At 39.3% G+C, this 27,793-nt stretch overlaps 2 protein-coding genes across 5 annotated transcripts in view; both read left to right on the forward strand.

Annotated features, from left to right (window-relative positions):
• Positions 1-27,793, forward strand: part of MARCHF8 (membrane associated ring-CH-type finger 8) — a 169,378-nt gene that overhangs the window by 49,347 nt on the left and 92,238 nt on the right. For 3 of the 4 annotated variants that reach the window (XM_053451308.1, XM_053451312.1, XM_053451309.1), the window contains exon 1: positions 21,938-22,062. The exons of the other annotated variant lie outside the window; for it this stretch is intronic. The gene's annotated coding sequence lies outside the window, so the exon portion shown is untranslated. Of the gene's footprint in view, positions 1-21,937; positions 22,063-27,793 lie in introns of those variants that run through there. 4 annotated transcript variants of the gene reach the window in all.
• On the forward strand, positions 1,926-11,644 carry ZFAND4 (zinc finger AN1-type containing 4). The gene is made up of 10 exons (XM_053451305.1): positions 1,926-2,161; positions 4,048-4,234; positions 7,162-7,237; positions 7,342-7,409; positions 7,742-7,928; positions 8,111-8,252; positions 8,489-9,598; positions 9,990-10,038; positions 10,489-10,606; positions 10,863-11,644. Exons 2-10 carry the CDS (start codon positions 4,132-4,134, stop codon positions 10,996-10,998), a joined length of 1,989 nt encoding a protein of 662 aa, XP_053307280.1. The 5' UTR covers positions 1,926-2,161; positions 4,048-4,131; the 3' UTR covers positions 10,999-11,644.

Raw genomic sequence — 27,793 nt, forward strand, 5'->3', positions numbered from 1 at the left:
ACTTGGTGTTTTAAGGGTTATAATTTTAGATTGTTCCAACACTATGTGCCACCTGCACTTTGATAAATCACTTTAATCCCTTTGTGGCAAGCTGTAATTTTCCCATTTACTGTACCCAGGACAAGAATCGCTTTCTTTAGATGCTATTACTTTGATCATATCGTCCAGTTTACAATAAAAAAATAATAAAACATGGCAAAAAATTGAAAATAAAAAATTTTCTGACCTTTACTTGAAAATGTTTACTCCTCGACAAATGCTAATAAAAAAATCCTGCTACGTGGACTCTAATATTTGCTCAGAATTTAGAAATGCCCATTGTTTTATGTTTTAAGTACAACTGGTGTGTTTTTATTTCAAAATTATTTTTCCATATCTGACCATACTGTGCCCATGTCCTATTTGGAGTGCCTCATTGAATTTAGCCCACAAAACCATATATTTTTGAACACAAGATGACAAAGGGTATTTCAAAGGTTGCTATTTTAACTCTTTCCATGCCTAATTCTACCACCAGCCTTTGTCAAAGTTTGTGGGTTTTTTTTCCCCTATACATTATACTTTAGGTATGAATTAACAGCACCTGGTATGTCACAGTCAAACACCTCAATATGTGTTCAGCAACATCTCCTGAGTACAGTGTTACCACCCATGCATGGGTTTGTCTAGTTGTTTGGGGGCTAAAAGGTCACATTTGGGGCGTACACAATTAAGTTTTCCAATTTGGAGCCTATGTCCAATTTGTGACAACTTTGAAACTGGTGAATTCAATTTACTCCATCAAGCCATATATTTTTGAAAACTAGACATTCCTGGGTATTAAAAACATTGCTTTTTAACACTTTCTATGCCAGATGTTTTGGGGCTGTTCAGGTTTTCTCGGGACTGGATGCTGAGCTTAGGAGGCGATGGTTGATTGCTTCCTAAACCCCTTACCGCAGACAAACTCCACAATACTGAATGTTACATTTCGAGGCGTTGCAGCAACATTGGCTGAATAAAGAAGGCGATCATTGATCGCCTGCTAAGCTCGTTTTTAACCCCATGACATGCCAGGAACACCAATTGTCATTAAGGTGTTAAGTTTGTACCACATCTCTTCTTTACTCCAAGAGGCCATAATACTCAGAAGGAAGGTTCTTTATATTCGCAGCTCCTTGTTAGTTTCCTTTACGTTTTTTTATTCGTTATTCTTTGCCCGTTTGCATGGTTAATTAAAAAAGGGGGTATATTTAGATAAATGAGGAAAGAGTACTAGACCAAAGGAAGTAAATGAGCGTAAAAGTCTAGCTGACTGCCTCACTGAATATTTGGTTTTAAATAATAAGAATGTCATTTAAAAAGTGCATGTAAAACTGCTCAGACAATTTAAAAAACACAAAATGAATGAACAATGAATATGAATGAACAATATTGGTCTGAGGGAACCTAATATATGTATGGATAAATCAGATTAACAGAAGTCAATGGAGGTCGGTGTGTTAAAGGGAGCATTAAAGGCTGTGTGTGAAATACCCTTGGTCATGAAGGAGTTACAGAGGGTTAACCCCTTCGTGATGTGTATATTAACTGCCTGGTGCATCAGTCAAATATACCTCGACGAATGTTCAAACCCAGACATCTTTATTCCAACGGATCACGTGACTGCGAAAGCGCGTCACGTGACTGCCGTTGTTAAGGGCCAGTATTAACGTCCGGGACTCCCCGTAACAACAACAAGACGAGGTAGCGGCGCCGCTGCTGCTCTGCCTTATAACTACCACCTTTGCTTCGCGTAGCGTCCCGCCCTGTTTTCGTTTTGTCGGGGCTCATTGGTCTATGCTGGAGCTGATTGGCTGCCTGTTCTGTCAGATTGTGTGGCGTCGCAGAGGAGAGGCGTGGATTGCAGGCGGAGTCTCTGTTTAGTCGGTGGGTACATGGTGGAGGTGGTGTGGTAACACGGTTTCCCTATCCGGCTGGATTGCCTCTGGAGAGGGTAGGGCGTGATGCGTGGTTACCGCGACTGATTACATCCGCCCTTTCGGGTTGTAGGAGAGCGATCTTGGTGGCGTTGGTGTCAGGGGAGCCCACCAGGTGCCCCCGATGCCCCTACTATCCAGCCCCATTGTCACCTCTCGGTTATCTGCCCTATACCGAGTGATACGCAGACTGACATGCTGAGGTAGGTCATGACCTCAATTTGGGTCAAGGGGTCCATATTGTTAGCCAATCAAATCAGTACCCAGACCTCCTACGAGTGTTTAAAACAACTGGCACCATAGTGTGTGATGAATGCCTGCACTGTACACAACTTTGGTTATTTTGCAGGCTGATATTAAGGTCGGTTGTTCTATTGCCGTTTATTGTATGTTAAGCACCTACTTTAGAGAGAATGCTACACAAGAATGCCGTTAATGTTGCAGAAAATGCATGAGGATAATATTTGTATGAGATTCCATTAAACCCATGCCCCATGTATTGTAAGGTGTCCCCAAAACCGTATTTCTACCCCCCCCCCCAAGCTGAGGAGTTGCTTATTTTGCTTGTCCCATCACTGAAGTTGAAACCCCTATAGCTTTGTGCACAGGAATTAATAGGAACCTGTGATATTTTGAGGGCTATTTTATTTATTTATATATTTTTTCTGTAGTACTCTAAAAGAGGTGGCCTTTATCCTCTGGTCTTTCTAATAAAGAATACATTATCTAACCGTTGTACAGCGCTGCATGATATGATATGATGGCGCTATATAAAACAATAAATAATAATGAGACCTCAATGTCTTTGCACAGAGGTGTATTTAGTTGATGACTCTGGCTTTTGAAACACTTAATATATATTATTTGTTGGTGGTGCTGTGATGGGCTTTGGGAGGAGGTAACAGTGCTCCACAGGCACCAAAAACTAGGATATCTGTCAGTGCTGATGGACTAATCAATTAAATAATCATCATTATTAACTACATCATTAACTACAGATTATAAAGGACTTCTCCTGCAAGAAGAGCATAGATGACCCTGCATAATGCATATTTAATGATAGATGACTGATATCTTTTCATCTTACTAAATTTCTTTTCTGTCGGTGAAAACATTGTATCAAAGTATCTCAAATACTTAAATAGTGTAGGAAATAGACACAAAAGACCAAGATTTGCTTTTGTGATGTACTGTATGTGTTACGCATCACGTTGTACATATTTACAAAATCCAATGACCCGGGACAAACGTCACTTCTCCTTTCGAGTTAATCCCCCCCAAGCACGTGAAGGGGGAGATTTGCTGTCTGTAATCTTCCCGTTCACCTGCGTTTCCTCACTTCTGCAATCTGCTTTAGGAGGTTTTTGTCTCCATTGGTTCTGATGGGGACTGAACTTGGGTGTGCAGACCACAGAAGATCAGTGGAGCCTGCGTTTGGCGTTCCCTGCTATAATTTATTTTTTTTATTGACGTTCCGTGTCCTTTGTTTAAAAAGAACGAGATCTGAGGTCTGGTTTCGCTTTCAAACGTATTAAAGAATACGCTGAAATGAAAACTATTGTCTTGACTTATGATATATAGGGCTTTTGTGGGACGTGTCCCACCGTCTTACTTTGAAGCCAGCAAGAGACATATGAAATGCACACATCAAGTGCATGTTTCTTATTTAGATAATGGTTGAAATCTGTGCCATGTTACGTTGACAATTTAACCCCTTAATGACAAAGGCCGTACATGTACATTGTTTTCAAAGGGTTTTGGGAGCGCACATTGTCCTTAAGGGGTTAATCAGTTTTGGGTGTATCAGTGTTCTTTCACCAATGGGAGCAATAGGCTGGTGAAAAGAGGTGCATCAAAGCAATCCCTAAGTATATTATTATTGGTGTTCCCTTGGTATACTCTTAATTAGATGTCTAATATTTATCATTTTTAACTATAAATGCTATTATGTAAACCATTAGTGTTCTGAACTATAACATGTATAAATTGGCAGGCACTCTTTATTTTATCTTCCTAGATTTCAACATGAAAGCAAGATGTCCTAATTTTAACGTTGTTCTTTTTTTTTTCTCCCCCCTTTGACTTTTAGCGATGGCAAATAAGAAGGATCCTCCTTTTTTTTAACAAAGAGAACTGTGGATCACTTTGCTACAAACTACCATTTTATGGCACAATGGAACTCTTCATTGAAACCCTTACAGGAACATGCTTTGAGTTGCAAGTGTCACCCTTTGAAACTGTCGTTTCTGTGAAAGCCAAAATTCAGCGATTAGAAGGTAATCTTATCTTACCTTACCTTACAAAAGATTGTAAACTGTGTATGGGTTTGTGTTTATTGAAATTAGATTACTAAACTCTGAGTTTTATGTTTTTTCTGATTGTTTGATGCCTGCCTATTCTGTATTCCGGCAGGAAAGTAGTTACACTTTCTGATTAGCAACTATAAAGATATAATGTAAATGTATCAAACTCTCCATCAAAAGCGACCTGTGTGAAACAGAGAAAAAAATGTAGTGCCCCTTCTGGTTCTTTCAGGTCCCAAACTCCTAAAATGTAGCGGCAAGTTTATTTAAAGGCCTAAAGTATGTTTAAGCGTCTCCCATTGTTCTGTATCCACCAATTTGCTTATTTGTGCAAGATGATGTGTAACCTATTTTTGTGAGATACATTTATGCTATCTGCTGCATTCCGCAATAGGTATCGAATTATTTTACAAGGACAATACATGAGTTTTTTTGGCGATCAATACCAAAAGGGTATGGTAAACAGGGTCCTGAGGAACCTCACTAAACCCCTTTTCCCCATAGGACGATCGGTTCCGTATTCACAGGGTTCTTTTTTTTTTTAAGTAACCTAAACCCTGCAAATAATGGGGACTGAGTGTATGTTTTCAATACAATTCAGGCATGTCATGAAAACACAAACCTTAAGGGTTAAAATTCTAACCCTTAAGGCAAACTGTAAAAGCTAAATCCAACTTTTGCATTGAGAGTAGGTGTTTTTTGTTTGTTTGTTTGTTTTGGTTTTTTTTTTTTTTTTTTTTTTTACTCCTAAACGCTTTCCGGATCCTCTCACCAGGAGATTGAGCTACTTCTGTGTGAGGATATCATAGATAATTCTACCGCAGTAATGAGTTTCAGATGTATGTAGCGACAAAGCAATATGAGCGGAAGATCGGGAACACTTGCATGGCTAAAAAGTTACAAAGAGCAAAAATGAGTGAGCTGTCGGAGTTCAATGCTGGAAGATGTATAGACCTCTGCCTTATGCACTAAATAGTTTGCATTCATTCCAAAAAGGCTGCGATATACACTAGATTGTCTCTTCTCTGCAGAAGCAGACCTAGTCTTACTGTGCATTTCTTTTTTACATGAATACCTAAGCATTAGCTCGACGGTATCGCCTGTCTTCTAGTCCTTGCAAGTTCTGCATTGTTTTACATGTTCATATGCATGCCCCAGTTTTTGTACCGTCACTATGGTGAGCTCTGTAAACACCTGATACTTCCGGTTAAGCCTGCTTTAGTAAATTCAATGTTTTGAGCTTGGCAGGAGGTAACAAATTCCAGCAATGCATTATTTGGCTTTTCTGAAGGACGTGTAGGATAATCCAATGATCAGACAATACCAAGTAGTTGTGTGAACAAGTATTTTCTATTTTCTGCAGATTATTTTGGGGTTTTAAGTATTTAAAATCTCGTCTGCAATAACAATTAACACCAAGGTTTGGTGCTTTATTTGTTCTATGTGCTAGATAATTCAACATATAACCTACAACCAACAGGGAATATGCCTATTTTCAATGGTGGCCAATGATGGGCGCTGCCTACCATTTCCATTTTATTTGCCTCAACATATAATACAATACATATAACATATACAACATAATTGTCCGCTAGTGAACGTTGTGTGATTAAAGGTAATGTGTTAGGATCAACGGTGAGGATATCAAGATGCAGGAAATCACCAGCAATATGAATAAGTTACGTTATTGGCAAAAGCAAGTAGATGAAAGTTCAGGAAAGTAGTCAGCAATGCAGGGGTTAATGAGGAGAAATAAAGACCAAAAATACTTTCAGCAGCGATGAGGTTAAAGAGCAAGTCTAAAGACCACTATTACTTGCCACTGAAATAGTCTTGAACCGCTGTCTAATAAGAGCACGGATGCTTGTTAGGCGCTTGCCATGTGGCTTTGGGTGTTCCTCGAGATATGAGAGTCAAAACATGTTTGGAGAACACAGGCCTACTTATGTCACACAAATAAAAAACCTCATAGCATGGCAGGGGCGGGCTGGGCAGGGGGGCAATTGCCCCCCAGGCCACCCGAAATCTAATCTAAACGGCCGCTGGGTGCTGATGCCGCCGGCCGGCGCTACTTTAATACTTTTTTTTTAAAATTTAATATGGCAAGCCGGATCGGCTATTAAATAAAAAAATAATAGTATTAAAGCAGCGCCGGCCGGCGGTGTCAGCACCCAGCGGCCGTATGCGATGGCCGCCAAGTGATGGGAGCAGCGTGAGGGGTGAAAGCTCCGCCCCCTCGCACTCACCTTTCACCCCTCACGCTGCTCCCATCACTATGCGGCCATCAGACTGCTGGAAATCAAATCTAAACGGCCGCTGGGTGCTGATGCTGCCGTCCGGTGCTACTTTAATACTTTATTTATTTATTTTTAATATGGCAAGCCGATCCGGCATATTAAATAAATAATAAAAAAAAAAGGATTAAAGTAGCTCCGGCCGGTGGCATCAGCACCCAGCGGCCGTTTAGATCGCAGTCTGATGGCCGCATAGTAATGGGAGCAGCGTGAGGGGTGAAAGGTGAGTGCGAGGGGGCGGAGCCACTTCACGTGACTTGCCCCCCAGGCCTTAGGCTGCCAGCCCTCCCCTGTAGCATGGTGATGGTTATCATAGGGCTTGGGGATGCTTTGCTGCATAAGAACCTGGACAACTTGATGCCATTCAAGGAACCATAAATTTCACTTTAGTATCTAAAAAATGTCAGAGAAAATGTCAGATTATCAATCCATTCACCTTGAGCACCACTGGGTCCTGCGGGAATCACATGTTTTGTTCTTCAGCCATTCTAACTGTTTTTGTTTTAATCTGTCTAAACAAACAGAAGCAAAAGTAGATTAATTCATGGAACGTAAAGTGTATTTTATTTGCATTAATATGTTCTCGTGGTTTATTTTTGGTTTTAGGCATTCCAGTTTCACAGCAGCACTTAATTTGGAAAAGTGTAGAACTAGAGGATAAGTGTAGCTTAAATGAATACAAGTGAGTATCTGCTACATACTTGCTTTGCTTCAAGTAACTATTTCTATTTTTGTTTTGTTTTTTTCCCTCACAATTAACAATGTACAATCTGTTCTCTTACATAGCATCTCTGAAGGCTGCACTCTGAAGTTGGTATTGGCAATGAGAGGTGGTCCCATTAATACACGCAGGGGTAAGTACCTATGGCGGGAAAATCTGTCATGACTTCTAGTTACGGCCCTGAGTGCTATGTTTTAGCAGCTTCAGTTGTTTTTTTGGGAGAGTTGCTTATAGGAGTGGCATTGCAGAGAAATCACAGGTGACTTTGGGATTTGGGTTCAAAATAATGTTTGGGTGGCGATCCCAGACTTTTTAAAAGCTTATGTGAGTGAAATCCCCTCAGCAGCTTCCCTTTGCCGTACAAATTGTTTCTGTGGGAAATCCTCTGCATGCCCTGCTAAGATATATTTTTGTTTCTTGTACTGTAATATCTTAATGTTAGCCTTGTTTTTTTTCTCAATGCAGTACCTCTTGAGGACTCCATCAGAGAAATGTCAGAGCACATGGATCCCTTACGGGAGGAGATGTGGGACAAAAGCCCCTCAAATAAGCCGGTTACATTTTTGGTTCATAGAGAAGATAATCGGTTGAATTTCTTCCGTGTCGTAGACAGAGGCGATGGCACCCTAACTCCGTTATCTGAATCACCCAGGTAAGTATTAAGTAATCGATCAGTAAATAATCTTGCTAATAATCATGTATGACTCAATTGCAGAGGGTTATGAATTTTCATTCAATTCTTGCACCTCTGTTTAACTGTTACTTTTAGCATTAGTTTACCACACTTTTGGCAATGTTTAAGCACTAAAAGAAATGTCTGCGTCTTCTTTGTAGTGGAGGTTCGGTTTATAACTTATACCCTGAAGATGACGATGAGGCTTGTCCGTCTGTCCAACAGTTAAAAGAGAATTCAATCACCATGAACAAAATGAAGTTATTAAAATCGAAGATGAAGAACATGAACCTCAATAAAAAGGTTTTTAAAGCTATTTTGGAAAATCTCTCCTAGTCTAAATGACTTTTTAAAAATAAAATGCAACTATATATTTTTAGGGGTTTAAGCTCTCATTAAACTTGTTAATACTAGATTTGTAGTTGATTGTCCATGTTGAACACTTCCTGTATTGAATTGAACATAACCATCTTTCTCCTCTAGATATTGTCATGCTATCTTGTAATTTACCTTTTTTACTTTTTTTTTTTCCATTGAAGTTAAAGCCAAGGCCTCCTGTGGTTCCACGTGCCTCAAGCAACATGACAACTGTGCGGCACAAATTTAGAGTAAGAGTTCTTCCTCACATTGGAGAGTCTTGCTTACCTCTTGGAAAACCACATTCCCCAGAGTGTTCCCATTCTACGCTAACTGCTGCTAGTAGAACAATACCAACCATTACTTCTGACTGTTTAACAGAAGATGACACCTGGAATACTTCTGTGTTGGCTCCCCCACTTAATAGTTTTGGTTTACCACCCAAAATTTCCAGAGTAGAACTGGAAAATACCAGGCCCTGCAAAAATACTCTTCTCCCTCCTATTTCACCTTTGCCTAAAAAAGACATGTTGACAACAGAGAAGGACACCATCTTTAATCAGAATATAAACGTGTTCTCTGCTGAAGAAAAGACTAGACCAATTGCTGATTCGTTTGCTTTGGTAACCGAAGGTGGACCTTCTGAACAGTATGGAGACTTGTACAATTTAGGAAAAGCGAAACCTGACTTTGGAAGCGCTGAAGGACGCAAAGAGTCTACTACCACAGAGACTCGTCGTAAAGCTCTGTCCACAGCTTTAAACTCTGAAGCAATGGAAAGTGGAGTTATCAACAATGGGGAGCTAAGTACTCCAAGGAATAAATTTGTATCACCCATACATTTTCCTGCGCAAATAAGCCGTAACTCCTTCTCCGATTCACACCATCAGCCCAGATGTTTTGAGTTTGGCAGCTTAAGACCTACTGCGTCGCATAGCCTGTTTCGTTCTTTAGAAATTCACAACATGGACGACCCTTCATTTTCTAGGACTACACGATTTCGGGGTGTTAAAGTTGATGCTCCAGGCAACAGATCAGATGTTTCCAAAATGGAAGCCAGAGACATGACAGAATTGGCTAATAGGGCTTCCAAAGAACCTGTGGGCACTTTAAAAAATCTGGAGTTTTTTGCTTCGCTGGCTCGAGGCACAAGTAGGGACAGTTTTCAGCGCTCCAGTAACCCAGACACACTTCAGCCTTCTGCTGTTGCTCATTCTACCAGCCAACAGTATGCTCAAGAAGAGACCTTTAAAAGGATGGAATCCTTTAATGACAATGCAGATTTATTCATGGTGAGTAGCTAAACTGATGCTATGTTTAGAACTATGAAATACTGCATAGTTATCCAAAAGACGGCAAGTTATCTACAGTAATTGGAAATATATTGCCGTATTAAGCGCTCCATAATCAGTGGCTTCTTTTTCAAATTTGTTTTTGTTTACAAATTGTCAAACCTGCACGTTGTGTATTTTACTAGATTCAGACTGATTAATCAAAGCAGTGATCTATATATCTCACTTTCACTGCCAATGGTATGATGATGATATAACACACATTTTACAGACTTTCATTTTTAGTTGTCTCTATAGGAAACTGGTTGACTTAAAAAATAAATAAATAAATAAATGGGTATGTTATCTTAAGTAAAGACTTTTTTTTTTCTTTTTTTTTTTTCCCCTTCAGCGTCCTCATGGGGTGAGCATTAACAACGCAGCTACAAGAAAAGTCATAGGTAAAATACTTTGCTTTGTTTTGTCATTTGTAAAGGGGAACTCCCACAAGTAATATTTTGAGACCTACTCATGATCCTCTACTATTTGAAAAGCCTCTTCAAGAGCTAAACACAGCACAGATAGCATCACACGTGACGCATTATTCAACTTCATTGCGTAAATATTGATGCTGTAAATAACAACAAACATCAACAAGAAAATGCTTTTAATTGCAACATACTCTTCGCATACAGCATGTTGTCTGTTTACTTTACCCCTTAAGGCCAGACATGGTCTCTGATGCCGATCTCAGTGTTGCTGTAATGCCTCGACATCGAGGCATTACAGCAACACCGTTTTGGTGAAAAAAACTGTTTAATAATGCTAAATGCAGGGACACTGGGAAAAAGCTCACCTTTATTTACAAGATTATTTTCAATCTAAACTGTAAATTCTTTACTGTTTTACAGCTGAAGCCCCATATATTTTACCGCCTGTTAAATCTACTCTTTGCATCAAGAAGAAGACCACAAAGCACTGTTTCTTTTGTAGAAAGAAAACTGGATTGGCGACCAGTTTTGAGTGCAGGTAACTATTTGTGTGTAGTAGATTATTTAAGATTCATGACTATTTATTGTGATCCAATCTTTGTCTGTGGTAACATGAAAAGGGAGAAATATGCTCTAGTATCTCTGAAAACTTCTTTAAATGAGTACAGGTGGTCATTTTATGGGTAGCTGAGCATCATGGGGAAATGGTGGTGGCCACTTTCTGCCCAACCCAGCTTTAGAATACCTACCGGTAATTATATATAATATAATATACTTTTTTTTTTTTTTTGTAGATGCGGGAATAACTTCTGCGCCACACATCGCTATGCTGAAACTCACAACTGTTCATATGACTACAAGACAGCAGGAAGGAGATATCTTGAAGAAGCAAATCCTGTCATCACTGCATCAAAACTTCCGAAGATTTGACTGGTTTGGTTCATACCGAAACCAAGCGAAGGATTTGCAAATCACATGTTCGTATTTTTAAGACGTCTAGCGTTTTAAAACACAGAGGATTTTCCGAGTCACAGAAGTTTGTTATTGTGACCATCACCTTTATGATCCTTTTTATTGTATGATTAAAGATTTTTTAAAGCTATTTCACAGCAATGATTATTTTTTTTGTTGTCTTGACACCTCTTCTTAAGTGTTTTTTATATTGGACAAAATATACTATTTTGCCTGACAAGTCTTTCAGAGATGCACTTTATTAATATTTACTGTATAATCTGATATGATAAGGGTCTTGTATTCATTTTTACATGTTTATCAATCTCTTTTTTTATGTTAAATTATTTCTGCCATTCTTAACTTGCCATGTAAGTTTTTTTTGTTTCCTTTTTTCCAGGTGTTATTAAAAAAAACATTAATTTTAATCTAAATTATGACTACATGCATATCACAGTACCGACCACTGCACACGATTTGTAATAAGATGTTTTCTGTTACAGTTTCATTAAGTGTAACATTAACTTTTTATTTATTTTGTAATTTTACATTTTATCAAATTTCATTCCTTAATTCATTTGTTGTCATAAAAATACAGTAAATAAATATTGCCTTTTCATACACAATGTGTATTATTGTGAAGTATCTACAGTGAAGGAAACAATTTGATCCCCTGCTGATTTTGTACGTTTGTCCACTGACAAAGACATGATCAGTCTATAATTTTAATGGTAGGTTTATTTAGACAGTGAGAGACAGAACAACAACAAAAAAATCCTGAATAACACATTTCAAATATGTTATAAATTGATTTGCATTTATAACCCCTTTGTAAAACATGACTTAGTACTTGGTGGCAAAACCCTTTTTGGCAATCAGAGGTCAGGTAGTTGGCCACCAGGTTTGCAGACATCTCAGGAGTGGCTTCTTCTTGAGCCACTCCTTTGTTGCTTTGACCGTGTGTCTTTGGCTTGTTTGAAATGCGTTATTCAGGATTTTCTGTTTTTGTTCTCTCACTGTTCAAATAAACCTACCATCAAAATTATAGTCTGATCATGTCTTTGTCAAATATACAAAATCAGCAGGGGATCAAATCATTTTTTTTTATCTTCGCTGTGCGCGGCAAGGGTAGTCTTGTCCAAAAAGTTACTGTTTTTAAGATATTTGGTTTAAAAGTAAGTAAGGTGTGATCCGAGTCTGTTTACTCCCTTCCTCCTCCTACTCTTAACTTTACAAAATGGTACAAGAACTAGATTTGGGCGCCGGCGTAGTCTTTATGTTCGCCTTAATAAGATGAATAATAGTGTGAGAAAAATAGATCCCTAGCGCGCTTACCTGGCGCTCATTTAGCCAAGATGCACCTCTCCTTCATCAGGGCAGGTAATCACCAAGCAGGAAACCCAGCTTTAGAGCCAGGATTTAAAGGTCAGTAAGAGCGACTCTATTGGTCGCAGGCATTGAACTCGGGTTAGAATGCTAGGGACCTATTTTTCCTCAAACAGTTGGCTTTTTCTCCCTTGTGCATTCCCATATTAACCCCAGTTATACTACAGAAGATGTAAGATAGCCTAGAGTCAGTGACACGTCGGGGGGGGGGCGGACCAGAGAGATTAGCTAGGGGTTTTGTCTTAACTAATAGGCTAGCCTAGTATATACACGAGCACGAAGAAACAAGGATTCTGTGTGGCGCGCGTCTTTGTGCATGTTTATCGACAGTCATATTCCTTTGTTTTGGTTTGATGAACGAAAATGCAACATTTGTGTTCTCCTGAATACGATTGCACTGGTCCAGCGGTAGGCGACCTTCGGCTCTTCAGATGTTGTGAACTACATTTCCCTTGATGCTTTGCCGTCATTGACTGTAAGAGCATTGTGGGAGATGTAGTCCACAACATCAGGAGAGCCGAAGATTGCCTACCCCTGCACTAGTCTAACAAGAACTAATTGTCTTAAATCAAACGAGATCCGAACATGCCATGTTGTTTCAGTCTTCGCTGCATAAAACATTACTATGGTTAACTTGAGATTTCTTTCCACGCGTGCCACCAGCAGAAGCTCATTAGAATGGGCCGCTCGTAAAACGTAGTGAAGCCAGTGAATTCATATGTTGCAACTCCTTGTTTGATAAATAAACCTGCTACGTACATTTAACCTCTAGTGTGGTTAAGCTTGAGCAAGGGCTCTGTTTAGGCAGGAGATAATGCTGCTGATGTTTCAGTTACAGCTTCTCCATTAGTTTATTGCACATAGCATTTGGTAATATTTTGTCTAATTAAAGTACATCTGTTAGATCAGCTTTCAGGAATAATCGCTTTATGCCTGCTATAGCCCAGGAATCAGACACTTATACCAAGAGCCACCCTTCCAGCATGCAGGGACTGTTAAAATAAAATGCCCTCAGTCCTGCCCACTTCACCGGGGAACCACTGCACCCATACTGTCCCTGGCAGTCGCTGCCAACTTTCTCATAGTGAAAGCTGATTACAAGGTGGGTAGCAGCTTCAGTTTTCAGAGGAAAGTATATGTAAAATATCTCCAAATCAAATCCTGGTGTGCAGCTACATTAGAAGCAGATTAGGCAGCTGCATGGGGTCTACAGTGGTCCAAAGGGGACCCTTACAGATTGATTAGGAAAATCATTCCTTAACATAAGAAAGCTACGTCTACCCCCATAGCCATAGGCGGAAACACAGCTGGTGTAAGGCATGATGCATTGCTTAATCGTGAAGTTTTAATTCTTCAAGTAAATGGACAAAACTGGTTACAAAGAAGACGGGATATGTAGAGGATAGTGATGGATGAGTTTTGTATAACTCATGTTCAAGGAGTAGTTTTCAAGGGCACATAGGGTCCTTCTCAGACAGTTACGTATTTTAAAAAGTTTGTGCAAGCATCCTTATATTCAGGTTTGAATATATTACACCACCGCCATTGGGACTAGGATTAATTGAAATGCAAAAGCCACAATTTACATATCGGTGAGTCGATTCTAAAGGCTTTATTCTGGTGATTCAAATAGACTTCCCCTGTTTTTCTTGGTTAAGGGAAATATTGTGTAATTTGTACACTCCTACTTCCCTTTTAAACAACAAACCTCAGTAGAATGATACAGTTTTTTTGTTGACTGTGAGATCAGCATTTATTCCACTTCAAAAAATACATCTGCAAACACAAGTAAAATGCCCATTGAAGTCCATTTTACACGGACGCCATGCATGGAAATAGACACAAAAATGTATTCTTGACTGTCAGGAGCAGTAGCACGTCAGTTCAAATATTAAATGCACAGTTGTGCTCATATCCAATTCTGTAAGACACCAGCTTGCATTTATGCGAGTTTAACTGATGAGTGCAGGATATTTAAGTATAAGACCTGATGCACTAGAGGTTGACCAAAAAAAATATCCATTATAAAACATAATTGATTGTCTTGTCAGTATGTTATACATGGGCAACTTCAATGTCTTTACTGAATACCCAATTTTAGGTTCTTGTATGTTTGTTGCGGAAAGTGAAGTACCTAACGCTCCGTATAGACCAATAGATGGCACTACTCTGCTACTCTTTCTTCATACTGGAAGCACAATGTGATATTAGATCAACTATGGCTTTAGGGGTGATAACGTAAATTCCGGTATGCTGACCCCTGTCCTATCAAAGGACGATGAAAGTTCAGTGATGTTATTTCACATGCTTCCTTTTTCAGGTTAACAATTTCTCAACACAGCAGTAGATTCACGCTGGATTCACGCTTGGACAAAAAAACATGCGGAGCTAAATGTAGAATTTAATATATATTGGTCTGTTATATCTGTATTGCAGTGTATATCAGAATTAACAATGGCAGCATGTTTTATGTTAAAATAACAATGTATTATTTTGCTGTGTATTTCAATGAGATGTTACAGGTCAACTCTACTCTTCTTGAGGGAGACACTCACCAACATCTCTCAACCTCAAATCCTCTTATACTTTCCATGAGTTGTTTGACTTATAGGAAAAAGTTTTCATAAAAATCAAGCTCCATGGAGTCACTATGGAAGTCAATGGAGTTTAAATGTAGTCATAGTCTACGACCGGTTGATGGAGGTGAGCTATTATGTACAACCTTGAAAAGCAGACCTTAACATGTCTGAGGTTTCTTCATTACGGAGAGTTTGCAGGGGAGTTGCTGGTCCTGTCTAATGCATAAGGCAAAAAGTGACAATATCTCACAGATTTTACTATGTATTATACAAAGCAGAAGAAGCTCCCTTGAAAAAAACAGTATATTCAGGGAACTGAAACACAGCTCTATTGCAAATGTTTACTTTAGTGAATAGATGTTTCACGGAGAACCCCAGTGTAAAGTACGGTATATACCTTTATCTTTGCTCCAACACAAGACAGGTAACACACGGTCTCTCAAGGGACTGAACAACCCGGTAAAATGCGAAATTGAGGCAACTAAAATTTCAGTCTTTTTACAGGAGACCTACGGGAGACAACAAGCTCCCTATGGGAACAGCTGTATGTATTATTGCCTCTCATGTTTCCAGGTCAAGGAGTGTGGCTTTTCTGTTACACAAATCACCACAATATGACATACATTCCACTGTATTGAATCCTGAGGGATGATTTATTGTATGAAATGTGTCAATTTTTGACCAGTGTTATGTTTTAGTAAACTTGTATGCTCCTGATGTCCCAAATGCTGGCTTTTACGGTAAACTTAGAAAAGTCCTATCTGATTTCTCTGACGCTAGGTTAGTCATTGGGGGGACTTCACCTCTGTTCAAGAATGGGCACTAGATAAAATGGACTCCCGGGGAAAATAATTTACATTTGTCTTTGGAGTTTGTGGTTCTCTTTCCCGCATAGACTTCCCCAGCTGCCCAATGTCCTGACTGGCAACATACAGCCAATACAAATCTACAACTACACTAGACACTGGTTGTTAGCAACTAATCTCACCAAGTCAAATTATTTTCAATAATTCCTACTAGAGACCCGGCACAATTCCATAGATTACACATATAATATAGAACACGTAGATGACTGTTTGTTACTTTGGAAACGGCACATGGCTAGAAGCCGCTGCCAACAATTGGAACTGCACCGCTATGGACACCGGTTGTCCCACCACTTTGCTCATTTGAGGTTACACTATGCAACATTTTCTTTGTATTCAACAAAATTTTTCTGTCTCTCTTCAGATTTAATGAAATTCATCGAACATTTTCGTTTTCTGACTTGCCATTCGTTTGCCCAGTTGCCATGGAAACAAGAAATAAATGTGTAGAAAAAGTTCAATAGGGAATTTAAGTTCAATGGATGAAGGAAGAGGGTCAAAATTAGCTTAGAATTTGGCTTTTAATGGACTAACTAAATAAATCAATTAATGATCTTAAATAAATCAAAACTTTAGGGAGTCACTAGACACTGTCAGAAATGTCAGGCTGAGGCTCACCAAGTCTCCCACAGAAGATGCTCAGATGCAGCACAGTAGTGTCACATAATGCAGTCACAGTGTAATTAACAGTGAAATGAACAGATCTCATGCCTGCTCTGCTCTTATATAGGCTTTATTCGTTACAAATCTGCTTTTTTTTTCCTTTGAAGTTCAGCCATTGAACAAGCCCTCAGCATGACGTGACAGGAGTGAGCTGTGTAGGCAAAACGCCAAGAAGAAGAAAGATTTTTGTAGTGCGTACATACATTTTTCGTTTCTTTTGTCCAATGTTCCATCGTTCGTTATTAGGACGAATAGACAAAACGGAAACATTTGGCACGAAAACACATTTGTCTGCAAAATGAATGCGGAAGTATAGATATAATAGTTAACGTTATCAAGTGTATTTATGTATATATACCTATGTACAAAAATATTGGGACACCTTACCATTACACAAACAGGGACTTCTATGATATTGCATTCTAAATAATATGTAGTTGGTCCCCCCTTTGGAGCTATAACATCTTCCACTCTTCTTTTTGGAGTGTTTCTGTGGGAAGTCAGACACTAATGTTGGACAAGAAGTCACGCTGGAATAGGAAAGGGCCTTCATCAAAGGTTGGAATCACAGCATTGTCCAAAAACAATGTGTCATTTGGACAATCCCTGAAAAACAGCCCCATACCATTTGCCCTCCTTCACCAAACAGTTGGCAGACAACGTTCTCCTGGCATCTGCCAAACCCAGACTCGAATCAGACTGCCAAACAGAGAAGGTGATTAAACACTCCACAGAACACGTTTCCACTGCTCCAGTGGCGGCAGTGAGTAGAGTGGCGGTGTGCTTTACACCACTCGATCCAATGCTTGCCATTGTACTTAGTGATGTGAGGCTTGCATGCAGCTGCTCAGTCATGGAAATCCATTCCATGAAGCTCCCACCTTACAGTTTTTGTGCCTATATTAATGCAAGTGGAAGTTTGGAAGTCTTAGCTACGGAATCAGCAGAGCATTGGCGACTTTTACGTCCCAGGCGACAGGATGGCTAGGTGCTTGATTTTATACACCTGTGTCAATGGATCTGATTGAAACACCTGAATTCAATCATTAGGAGGTGTGTCCCAATACGTTTGCTAGATAGTATACAATGATCAGCCATAACATTATGACTACCTACCTAATATTGTGTAGGTCCCCCTTTTGCCACCAAAACAGCCCTGACTCATCGAGACATGAACTCCACTAGACCTCTGAAGGTGTGCTGTGGCACCAAGACTTTAGCAGCATATTCTTTAAATCCTGAAAGGGCCTCCATGGATGCATCCTGGAGCCATGTGTTCTCCAGGTAAGCAACACACACCCGGCCATCCATGTGATGTAAAAGAAAATGTGATTAATCAGACCAGGTCACTTTCTTCCATTGCTCCAAAGTATAGTTGTTAAGCTCACTTGCTCATTGTAGGCACTGTTGGCAGTGGGCAGGGGTCAGCATGGGCACCCTAACTGGTCTGTGGCTATGCAGTCCCATATGCCAAAAACTGCAATGCACTGATTGCTCTGACACCTTTCTATAGGAACCAACATTAACTTTTTTAGCAATTTGAGCTATAGTAGCTTGGCTGTTGGATTTGGCCACATGTGCATCAGTGAGCCTTGACCACACATGATCCTGTAGAAGGCTCACCGCTTTTCCTTCCTTGGACCACTTTTGATATGTATTGACCACTGCAGACTGGGAACACCCCACATGTTTTGGAGATGCTCTGACTCAGTCGTCTAGCCATCATAACATAAAATGTTCACTTTCTTCCTAATATATCCGGATCAACCACTGACAAGTGCTATGATAACAAGATTATCAGTCTTATTCCCTTCACTCGTCACTGGTCATATTATTATGGCTGATCGGTGTATATACATACAAAGGGGAATGGACAAACATAGACATATAAGTGAGCTGATACCATTTTAAGTTGTCAGTGGCAGTTACAGACTGATAAAAGTTAATTGTGAGTCAGTGACAGTATTGAGGCTCGTCTACCATACTGCAGATGTCAAAAGTAGAGGGAAGAAAATTTACTGGGGTGGGGTGTATGGGAGAAGGTGTATATAGTTCATTATTGATTAGACTTGTGCATTTAGAGTGGAACAAGTTTGTTTTTTTAACGAACATTGCCTGTGTCCTGGGTTCCTACGAATCTCAGATAACTAGAACAAAACAAAAATGAATGGCAAAACAGCTGAGATACTGTTTGCTTGCTAAAAATGATTCATCTCTCCCACTCGCACATTTTCTGGGATGCTTCACAGTAATGTTACATATTCTGGGGCCAGGCAGGCTTAAACAAGCAATAATTTGCATTTTTTGGTAGCATTCTAAGAAAATGTAGATAATGTTCAAAGTGGGTACATGTGTTAAACATTCATAAGAAGAAAAAAAGTCTATAGTTAACTATGTCAGAGATATATTTTCTGAAAAACTCCTACCTCCGATCACTCTAAAACTAAACTTTTAATTATATGTTTAAAGATCTCAACAAAAAACATAAAATAGTTGTGCAAATATGAGGAAAATAAAAATCTCAGGGGTTCTGTGGACCTCAAGTTACTTGCTAGGTGGCTGTATCCACCACCCCTCAGTATAGTAAATCTTCTTCACATTATGTAAGACTTTATGACATTAAATAAAAGTAAAAATCTCAGGGAGTCTGTGAACCTCAAGCTTTTTAGCTTCTAGTTGGAGGCTCTTCCACATATCCACCACCCCCTCAGTTAAGTAACTTTTCCTTACATTAAGTAAGACTTTATTACATTAAATAGAAGAACAAATCTCAGGGGTTTTCTTGACCTAAAGCTTCTTCTGTTTGGGAGGCTGTTTTAACAGATCTATCACCCTCTTATTAAACTAAGTTTTACTTACATTAAGTAAAATATTATTACATTGAACAAAAGTAAAAATGTATATTCAAATGACAATTACCATGAAAACTGCTGGAGAAATTAAGTGGGGGGCAGATACAAGGCAAGGGAGGAGTGGAGGGTACACAGACAGTACTAGGGGATGCACAGAAACAGGACGAGACTTTCCCCTATAAAAAAAAAGGCCCCCAGTTTTAGTCTTAACTGCAAGGGCAGGAAACTGAATTAATTTTCCAAAAACGAATGAGCCAAAAATGTAAGGAAATGTTAAATGTTCGGCGTAGCAGCTGCTTTCACGCCCATGCGTCAGTATGAAAGCGACATCCTTCTGATAGGCAACTTACTTAACTCTCAGAGAACACAGCTTTTCTTACATTTTGGGTGTAAACCTATCCAAATTAGGTTACCCAACACTCAATATTTAAAGAGTGAGGTTGTAGTACTGCTCCTCTTTCTCCTTTCTTAAACTGTGGGATCAATTGTTCACCTCTAAAATACAGCACTCGGCATGCATTCATGCATTTGTGACACCCCAGGTGTAAAACAGGTCACGTTAGTGGTTTCTGAAATATGGGTAGTGACCATGGATGTCACTGGCCTAAAGACTGTTATTCCTCATCTGGCAGGTATACAGAGGAAACAGACTGTGTTAATGGAATCGGAGAAGGATCAAGGTTCCTCCTATAGAATTTTTTGCTACCAACGTTACACCTAGCGTTGACATCAATTATTTTTAGGCTTAAACGTACTTATTTTTTACCAAGAAACAGGCACTTCAATGGGGGGAGCCATGGCCCCTACTTACACCAACATGTACATGTATATTTACGAACGAGAAGACATTTGACAGAAGTATAGTCAACTATGCTATTGCAAGTTTGTGGATGACATATTTTTCATTTTGACAGCAAACAGACAAGTTGCTTAATATGGTTAAAAAGCTGAATCAATTAGATTTACCGTTAAGTTTTACCATGTCTATACTTTTTTTTTTTACATATTGAGTTATTTCATTCTCAACTGAATTTGGGCTTAAACTGTTTAGTAAACCAACAGGTCGCAATAGCCTTTTGCATGCCACCAGCTTCATCCCTACAGCCATGAAAACAATCTCTCCCTTACTCTCACTTTTTAAGGACAATTCAAAATAATTGTGACAAGATACAATGTCAAGGATTACAGGGTTACGACGGGCACACCATGCAATCAGCTACAACTCGGATTAAATGCACTAGTGAATTTGTTATTCGTGTGATAACATGCCCGTGCGGGATCTTACGTGGATAAAACTGATTTGACATTGTGTGACTGTATGAGAGGACATGCATATTCTTTAGATGGACTATCGGTTGGCACAATTACATTTCATTTTGATTTATCGCATCCCTTCTCTGCCTCTTGGGGGTAATCGATCGAAACTCCTACTCCAACGGGAGTGTTTTTGGATTAAGACTTTAATGAACATTTTTCATCCGCTTTATTTTTAGGATCTGGTTAATATAGCTCGCTTTCATAGCATTTTTCATCTGCTCACCTTTTTTGATTTCCCCTAGCATTAGGATATATCACAGAGGGATTTGTACGATGCCAAATTTAGGATATGGGTTATAAGTGAATAGTACTTATATCTTTAGGGAAGGCATGTCCAAAGTCTGGCCCGAGGGCCAAATATAGATCTGTTTTTTTATATATTAAAGGCAGAGTGATTTAACACCTGTTTAGATTTGTCATCCAAGTCACAAAATGAAAAGTATGCCGTTTTCAATAAACATTGCATAAAACAGTTAATTTGCATTTAATTTTAATGGTTCTAAGAATGTCAGGCAAAATGGTCGGCCCTCGCACATGTTCACTTCATCAAATCTGGCACTCTTTGGACATGCCTGCTTTAGGGTTTACAATGAATAGGCTATTGGTTCTTCACGGGTAGTTTTGTGCATTTCTTTGCTGCACTTATAAATATCTTTCTCATGGGTTTCACTTGTTACTATGGTGATGGGCTAAAGCTACTTTGTTTTTTTCCCTATGGGGTGGTCATGCGTCTCCTGCTTATAGTTGGCTTCCAGTGACAAAGGTCTATATTTTTGTATGTAAGCTATTGTTTACTTTGAGAAGTCCCGCGAGCGCGTGTCAATTTGGACATATATATATATATATATATATATATATATATATATATATATATATATATTCTTTTGTTGTGGACAGGTGGTTTTGTACTACAGAACTTATTATTATTATTATACAAACGATGTTTTTAATCATATATGACATACATATGTAATCATAGAGACAGAATTTGATATAATCAGAACACCTGAGGGTTTTTTCGACCAGTCGATAATTTGGTCTGTTTTAAAGAACTTTCATTTGCTTGCTTAAAAATAACATTTACATGAACATACCCTCTTTCAATAATTAATATTACTTAAATAGCTAATTCGACATATTTTCGCTCTGTGCTGAAAATAAGCTATTCGGACAGCGACCCCAACGTCAGCTTTTGCAGGGTGGAAACTCTGAATCTGATTGGATGCCGCTCAGAGGCTTGGAACACGGAAGTTTTGCTTCGTAGTTGTCAACAGACGGACATGGTGGATTCGTGCCCTCGCGAGCAGCTGATCGCTCCCTGAATTCGATGAGATGACAGCGCTGGCGATCGGACCCTTTTCGCTCATCAATATCTGACAGGTGTGAAAAAAAATATTATTTCCCATATACTAGGATGTTTTGAACGCGCCGCAACGCTCTCCACTTCTCCTTTCCCTTCTGCTGCAGAAGTCGTGCAAGTGGTGACACTAATAATAATAATGTGTGTCCCCGCGAAATACGTCTGATTAAAACATCTGCACTTATATGCAGTTCCTATTGAAAATTATTTTAGGTACAGTGAATATCTTCTTAGATCCATAGTATTTTTTTTTTAAATCATCTGTTTAATGCGTTTGTTCGTATGCTGAGTATGTAAGCTATGCATTATTTACTCAAAATGCAGCCTGCGTCTATAAAATAGCTTCCTTTTGTGTGATTTCCAGTAGATACGTCTTCAGGCAGTAGATCAAAATATTTTAGGACACAGGGGAGAGGGATGAACCCATTGTTTATTTAAGAAGGCTTCAGGGATGGTTTGTTTATCACAATGCCTGTGGAAAATGTTACATGCTTCAATGTTTTGCTTTGCATTGAAATGAGTTTGCGAAACTGCGACCCCAGAGAGAAATATTTTGACTTTTATTTTAAATATTTTTGAATCTACCTTTTACTCGTTAAATCAAAGCAGGATTCCTTGTGCAAGGTTCCAGTAAATGAAATGTAATACCAGACCAGTTGGTAATTTATGCTTGCCAACTAGTGGAAGATAATCCACATTGGGTTGTTTTTTTGACATTATTAAATGTATATTGTATAAGACCGTGCTTCATAATTGAGTCCTCGGGGAAGCTTAACAAATCTTGATTTATCTATGCTTCAAAACGTATGAGTTTCAGTAGCCATACGAAAATGACCAGTGTGTATGTGGATTACTGTGTCACGGTACAATCAAGCCCCATACTACTGATTTTGTTGTTATGAAAATCATGAACACGTTGTTGACAACGTTTACATTAAACTATAGTCATCCACATCTGTAATTTTATCAGTTTCATGAAAGGCTGTTGGTTTGTAGCAAAAATGTGCATGTATATGGTATAGACCAGGACCGTCCAAAAGGAAACCAGTGATTTTAAGATATATTTCCGTGTCACAAATGCCACAGTTCTTCTGTGGATTTAGGCAGCCTCAGTTGCTTGTCTCTCCCTCAAGTCTGACGGTTAAATCTTTATTTTGGAATCTGTTTCTTATAACCTTTTCTACAGATATTTAATAGTGATTCAGGCTATGCATTTATTTTTTGGAGCAATAAGAGTAAATCAGCTGGGTCAGAGAATCTTCAAAACTGCAGCTCTTGTGGGGTGTTCCCGGTCTCAAGTACCTATGAAAAGTGATCCAAGGAAGGAAAAGCGGTGAACTGGCGACAGGGTCATGGGCGGCCAAGGCTCATTGGTGCATTTGAGAGGCAAAGGCTGGCCCGTGTGGGCAAATCTAACAGACAAGCTACTGGAGCTGAAATTACTGCAAAAGTAGATGGTGCTTCTGATAGAAAGGTGTCAGAACACAGAGTGCATCATTGAGCTGTGTAGTCACAGACCAGTCAGGGTACCCATGCTGACCCCTGTCCACTGCCTAAAGTGCCTACAGTCGGCATGTGAGCATAAGAACTGGTTCACGGAGCAATGGAAGAAGGTGGCCTGGTCTGAGGAATCTTGTTTTCTTTTACATTACATGAGTGAGTTTGAGTCGCTTACTTGGAGAACATATGGCACTAGGAATGCATCCATTGAGGCCCCACCTCGCAGGTGATAGGAATTAAGGGACATGATGCTAACATCTTGGTGCCAGATACCACAGCACAACTTCAAAGGTCTAGTGGAGTCCATCACAACTTCAGAGGTCTAGTGGAGTCCTTGCCTCGATGGGTCAGGGCTATTTTGGCGGCGAAAGGTGGTTATAATGTTAATAAACTACTTATGTGTTAGCTATTGTCTTGGTGTGCCTGCACCATCCCCTTTCGGTTTTGTTTTTACTGTTTTTGGCATTTAGGAAAAGTGCATCAGTGGAAAGCTGCGGTTTACCAAGAAATTATTTGCATTTGTCACGCTTGATATTTGTGTTCACAATATCTTTGCACACGTTCACATTTGAGTCATAATGTTATGGCTGATCGGTGTATGGCCATATAGTGTGATGGAATCCCTAATATTTATGCTTTTAAACAGTATTTGCTAGGTGTGCGCTGATGCTGTGCTTGTATGTGTATATATACACATATATACGTCTATGTAAATGCTCATTTTACTGAATTTACTAAATTAAAAGTAAAATCACTAGATCTTAAGATCTGTACAAAGTATACATATGTTTGTATTTGAAAGGCAAGTACTATCTACCTCACTGAATATCTCTGTAAAGATATTACATATATATATATATATATATATATATATATATATATAATCTCAATGGTAAAGGAAAGTCAATCAATTCCTCTGGGCTTAGAAAGTAGGGATTTCAATTGTAGAACGCAGATCGTTTAGGCTTAGCTGCTTTTTGTTGTGTCATCTTGCAAGAAAAAATAGTGATTGTGTTGATTTTGAATGAGATTCTTTAGAAAAAAAATATCCTTTGCACTACATCTTGCAGTGGATATTCAACAAAGCCCTTGTTCCTTATTTCTCAATGTCCATATACTTTAGATTTCTGCCTGTCACGGGGATAGGGAGCGAAGGAGGACCCAACTATGCAGATATATGGATGAGGCATGGTCCAGTAAACAGTCCGATCAACGGGCAACAGCAAACAGCGAGGTCAAAAACGTATCCGAGGTCGAGGCAGGCAGATCAGAAGCGTAAACGGTATAAACAGGTCCGGGTCGTAGGCAGGCAGCGCAAAGTCGTAGTCAAAAAACAGACAAAGGTCGGTACACAAGGCAATAGAGATATATATCACAGAACAGCACACCCAAAAAGCAAAACACTTTGAACGGGTAAAGAAGAGGAATAAAAACGGCGTTTAAATAGGAGAAGGTACTCACAGATAGGCCGCGGCGTTGCGTGTGTGGCGTGCGCGGCGTGCGTGGCGTGCGCCGCGTGACGTCATCGCGGCCTCGGCAGACTTCCGATCCGCAGTCCCGGCGATATGATTCTGTGATGTGCCTGCACGTCCTCGGTGTGCAGGCACAAGCCCGAGGGAGCGGAGGCAGGACTACCCTGCCGACGTCGGGTCGCGGCGGAGGTGGAGCCGCGGCACCGACTTGCTCGTACGGCGCCGGCGGCAGTGACGGGCACGCCGCCGCGATCGCCTGAGGCGCGTGCCGCGGCCGCGCTTTTGACGCTCGGCTGATGTCGGGTCGCACGCCGTCATCGGCCGGACGGAGAGAGCCGCCGCGAGCACCCGAGGTACGTGCCGCGGCGGCACGCGTGACACTGCCATTGCTAAGGAAGGCACAAATCATTAGTTTATTTTTATTGTCTTTGTCCATCTATTGTATTAGAAGCATAGAATAATGGATGGGCTTTTTAGGGAAATTTCAGTGAATTCTCGTTCACAGCTGTTTTAATACCTTTTTTTTTATTCGCTGAATCAATACAGCCTCTAACCTGTCCTGATATTATGTCGACGTAACAGCTATAAAATCAGATTACCTCATACTTTGTAATTGGATGTTTGAAATTCTCAGAAGAGCAGTAACATATTTTTGTTTTATCTACTATATTGCATTATTGAAATGTAGGTTGCCACAAATTCAATTGGGAGGTACTTGAGTACCTGCAAATATCTGGTTTCTACTTCCCTTGCTGTCCTTCATATCTAAATTGATTGGAATTGTAACAAATTGTTCTTTACTCCAACAGCGAAAATCTGTAGGGAAACTATGAACCTGAATATGTTGTCAATACATGTCATTAGATTATACTTCTGTGTTGAAGCTGAAGTCTTCCTTCCCAGATTCTGTTTATATTGACAGGATGACAAGAACTTGATTTTACATGGTTTAAATGTGAAAAGCAGCCATCTGAAAAACAAATAACAAAGCATATGATATGTACACAAATAGTTTAAAAAGCATGCAAAAACAGGATTTAGATTTTTCAATGTGTCCTGGTGACCTTCAGAATTTGTACCTTTTAGTATTCTTATTTTCTTTATCCACTTATACAAGATCCACGGAAGCACAACAAACAAACAATTGCTGCCAAACATAGGAAGAGATTTTTCCAAATTGAGAAAAAAATCATTAGAATTGACCTTTCATGTCACAGCTGTATTTGTTACGACCTTTAAGGAGATGTAATACAATGTATAGGATGTTGGATCAATATATATATTACTGTATATAATTATGTATTGCAAATTTACAGAATTTTTGTAAATTTGGCGACTCGTATGAAGCCCCGGAAATGAGTCCAGACACCCCACAAACTGGACGTGGGTCCACATTCACTTACTCTCTCACACTCTCATTCTCGTTTATTCTCTCTTGCCTGCTCTCTAAATGTTTCCCTACTTTCTCTGCTGAGCACTTTGCTTCCACATTTTCTTCCACATCTTCTTTCTTCTATCTTTCATTCACCTTCATCTTCTATATTTCCCTTCTCTGTTCAATGTTCCATCCTTAATTTGGTAACTTCTTTCTTTGTCTGCATCTCCGCAGACATAAGCCGGCATGTCTGCCAAAATGCCGGTCCTCCAGTTGGTGGAGAGGACATCACCGCAAGCACCGCCATAGTGCCCTCAGTTTACTCTCAGGACAATAGTTTTCAATGTACAGACATAAACTTTGGGTATCTAAAAACCATATGTGTGATAACACAAAATAAGGCCTATATTGTGGCATAGAGCTTTTAGTGTGCTTTTGAACCAGACCTTCTTGTCTCCAGCACACTGTGATCCTTGATCTACACACAATCTAGATATAGTGGGTTACCAGAAGTTTGAATAAGTTTTAAATAGTGAATATCATTTTTACAATTTAGATTTTTAACATTCTGGTATCTCTGAATGAGGTAAGTTTTATTATGATTTTGAAGCTTGGCCAGATTGCATTCAATTGGAAGCATCATTCCTAGTGCGGTCTAGAGACAGGAAGTTATGACTGCCTTACAATAACCTTAAAAGGAACACTTAGTAAGGTAAAAGCTCAAAACAGATCCATTAGCACACCCAAGCAGTGCCATCACCCAGAGTTATGTTCACCTTTTAAATGCTACAGCAATGGTTTAATAATACATATTGGTGCGATTTGTTTCAATTGCAAATTGCATAATTGTTTTGTACTTTTGAATGTGTTGTTCTGTCAGGATCTTCAGTGAGTGTCCTTTCATATTTATCTTAAAAATAATACTTGTAAGTTAAATGTTAGTAAGGGTTTGTTATTGACCAACTTTGGTCAGGGGCATTCAGCAAATCCAATATTGGCAATTTTTATCTAGTTTAGATCTTTAAATCGATTAACTTGGTCAAATACAGACTCCCAAAGTCCATTTTGTCTCTAGTATTTTTTTTTTTATCTCTCAGATGTGTATTATAGTCAAATAACGTAAAATACAGTCTGACTCTTCTATGTTACACACCAGGTTGGAGCTTATTGCACAGAAAATTATTTCACATATAGTTTGGCACCAAGAATACATTGTTGGGGCAGTATGACTACCTTAGAATATATTACCACACAAACATTGAAATACTCTGATTTTTCTCTACCAGGAAGCGTTACACAAATGTGGTACTTTCCAGACAGCTCTGCAATAAATGGCTGTTATTTACCTCCTGTCTCATGCTTGCACACACTAAATAGTTTATTTAGGGATCATTTTCTTTTTAA

This window comes from Spea bombifrons, chromosome 11, assembly GCF_027358695.1.
Source record: "Spea bombifrons isolate aSpeBom1 chromosome 11, aSpeBom1.2.pri, whole genome shotgun sequence".
NCBI lineage: Eukaryota > Metazoa > Chordata > Amphibia > Anura > Pelobatidae > Spea > Spea bombifrons.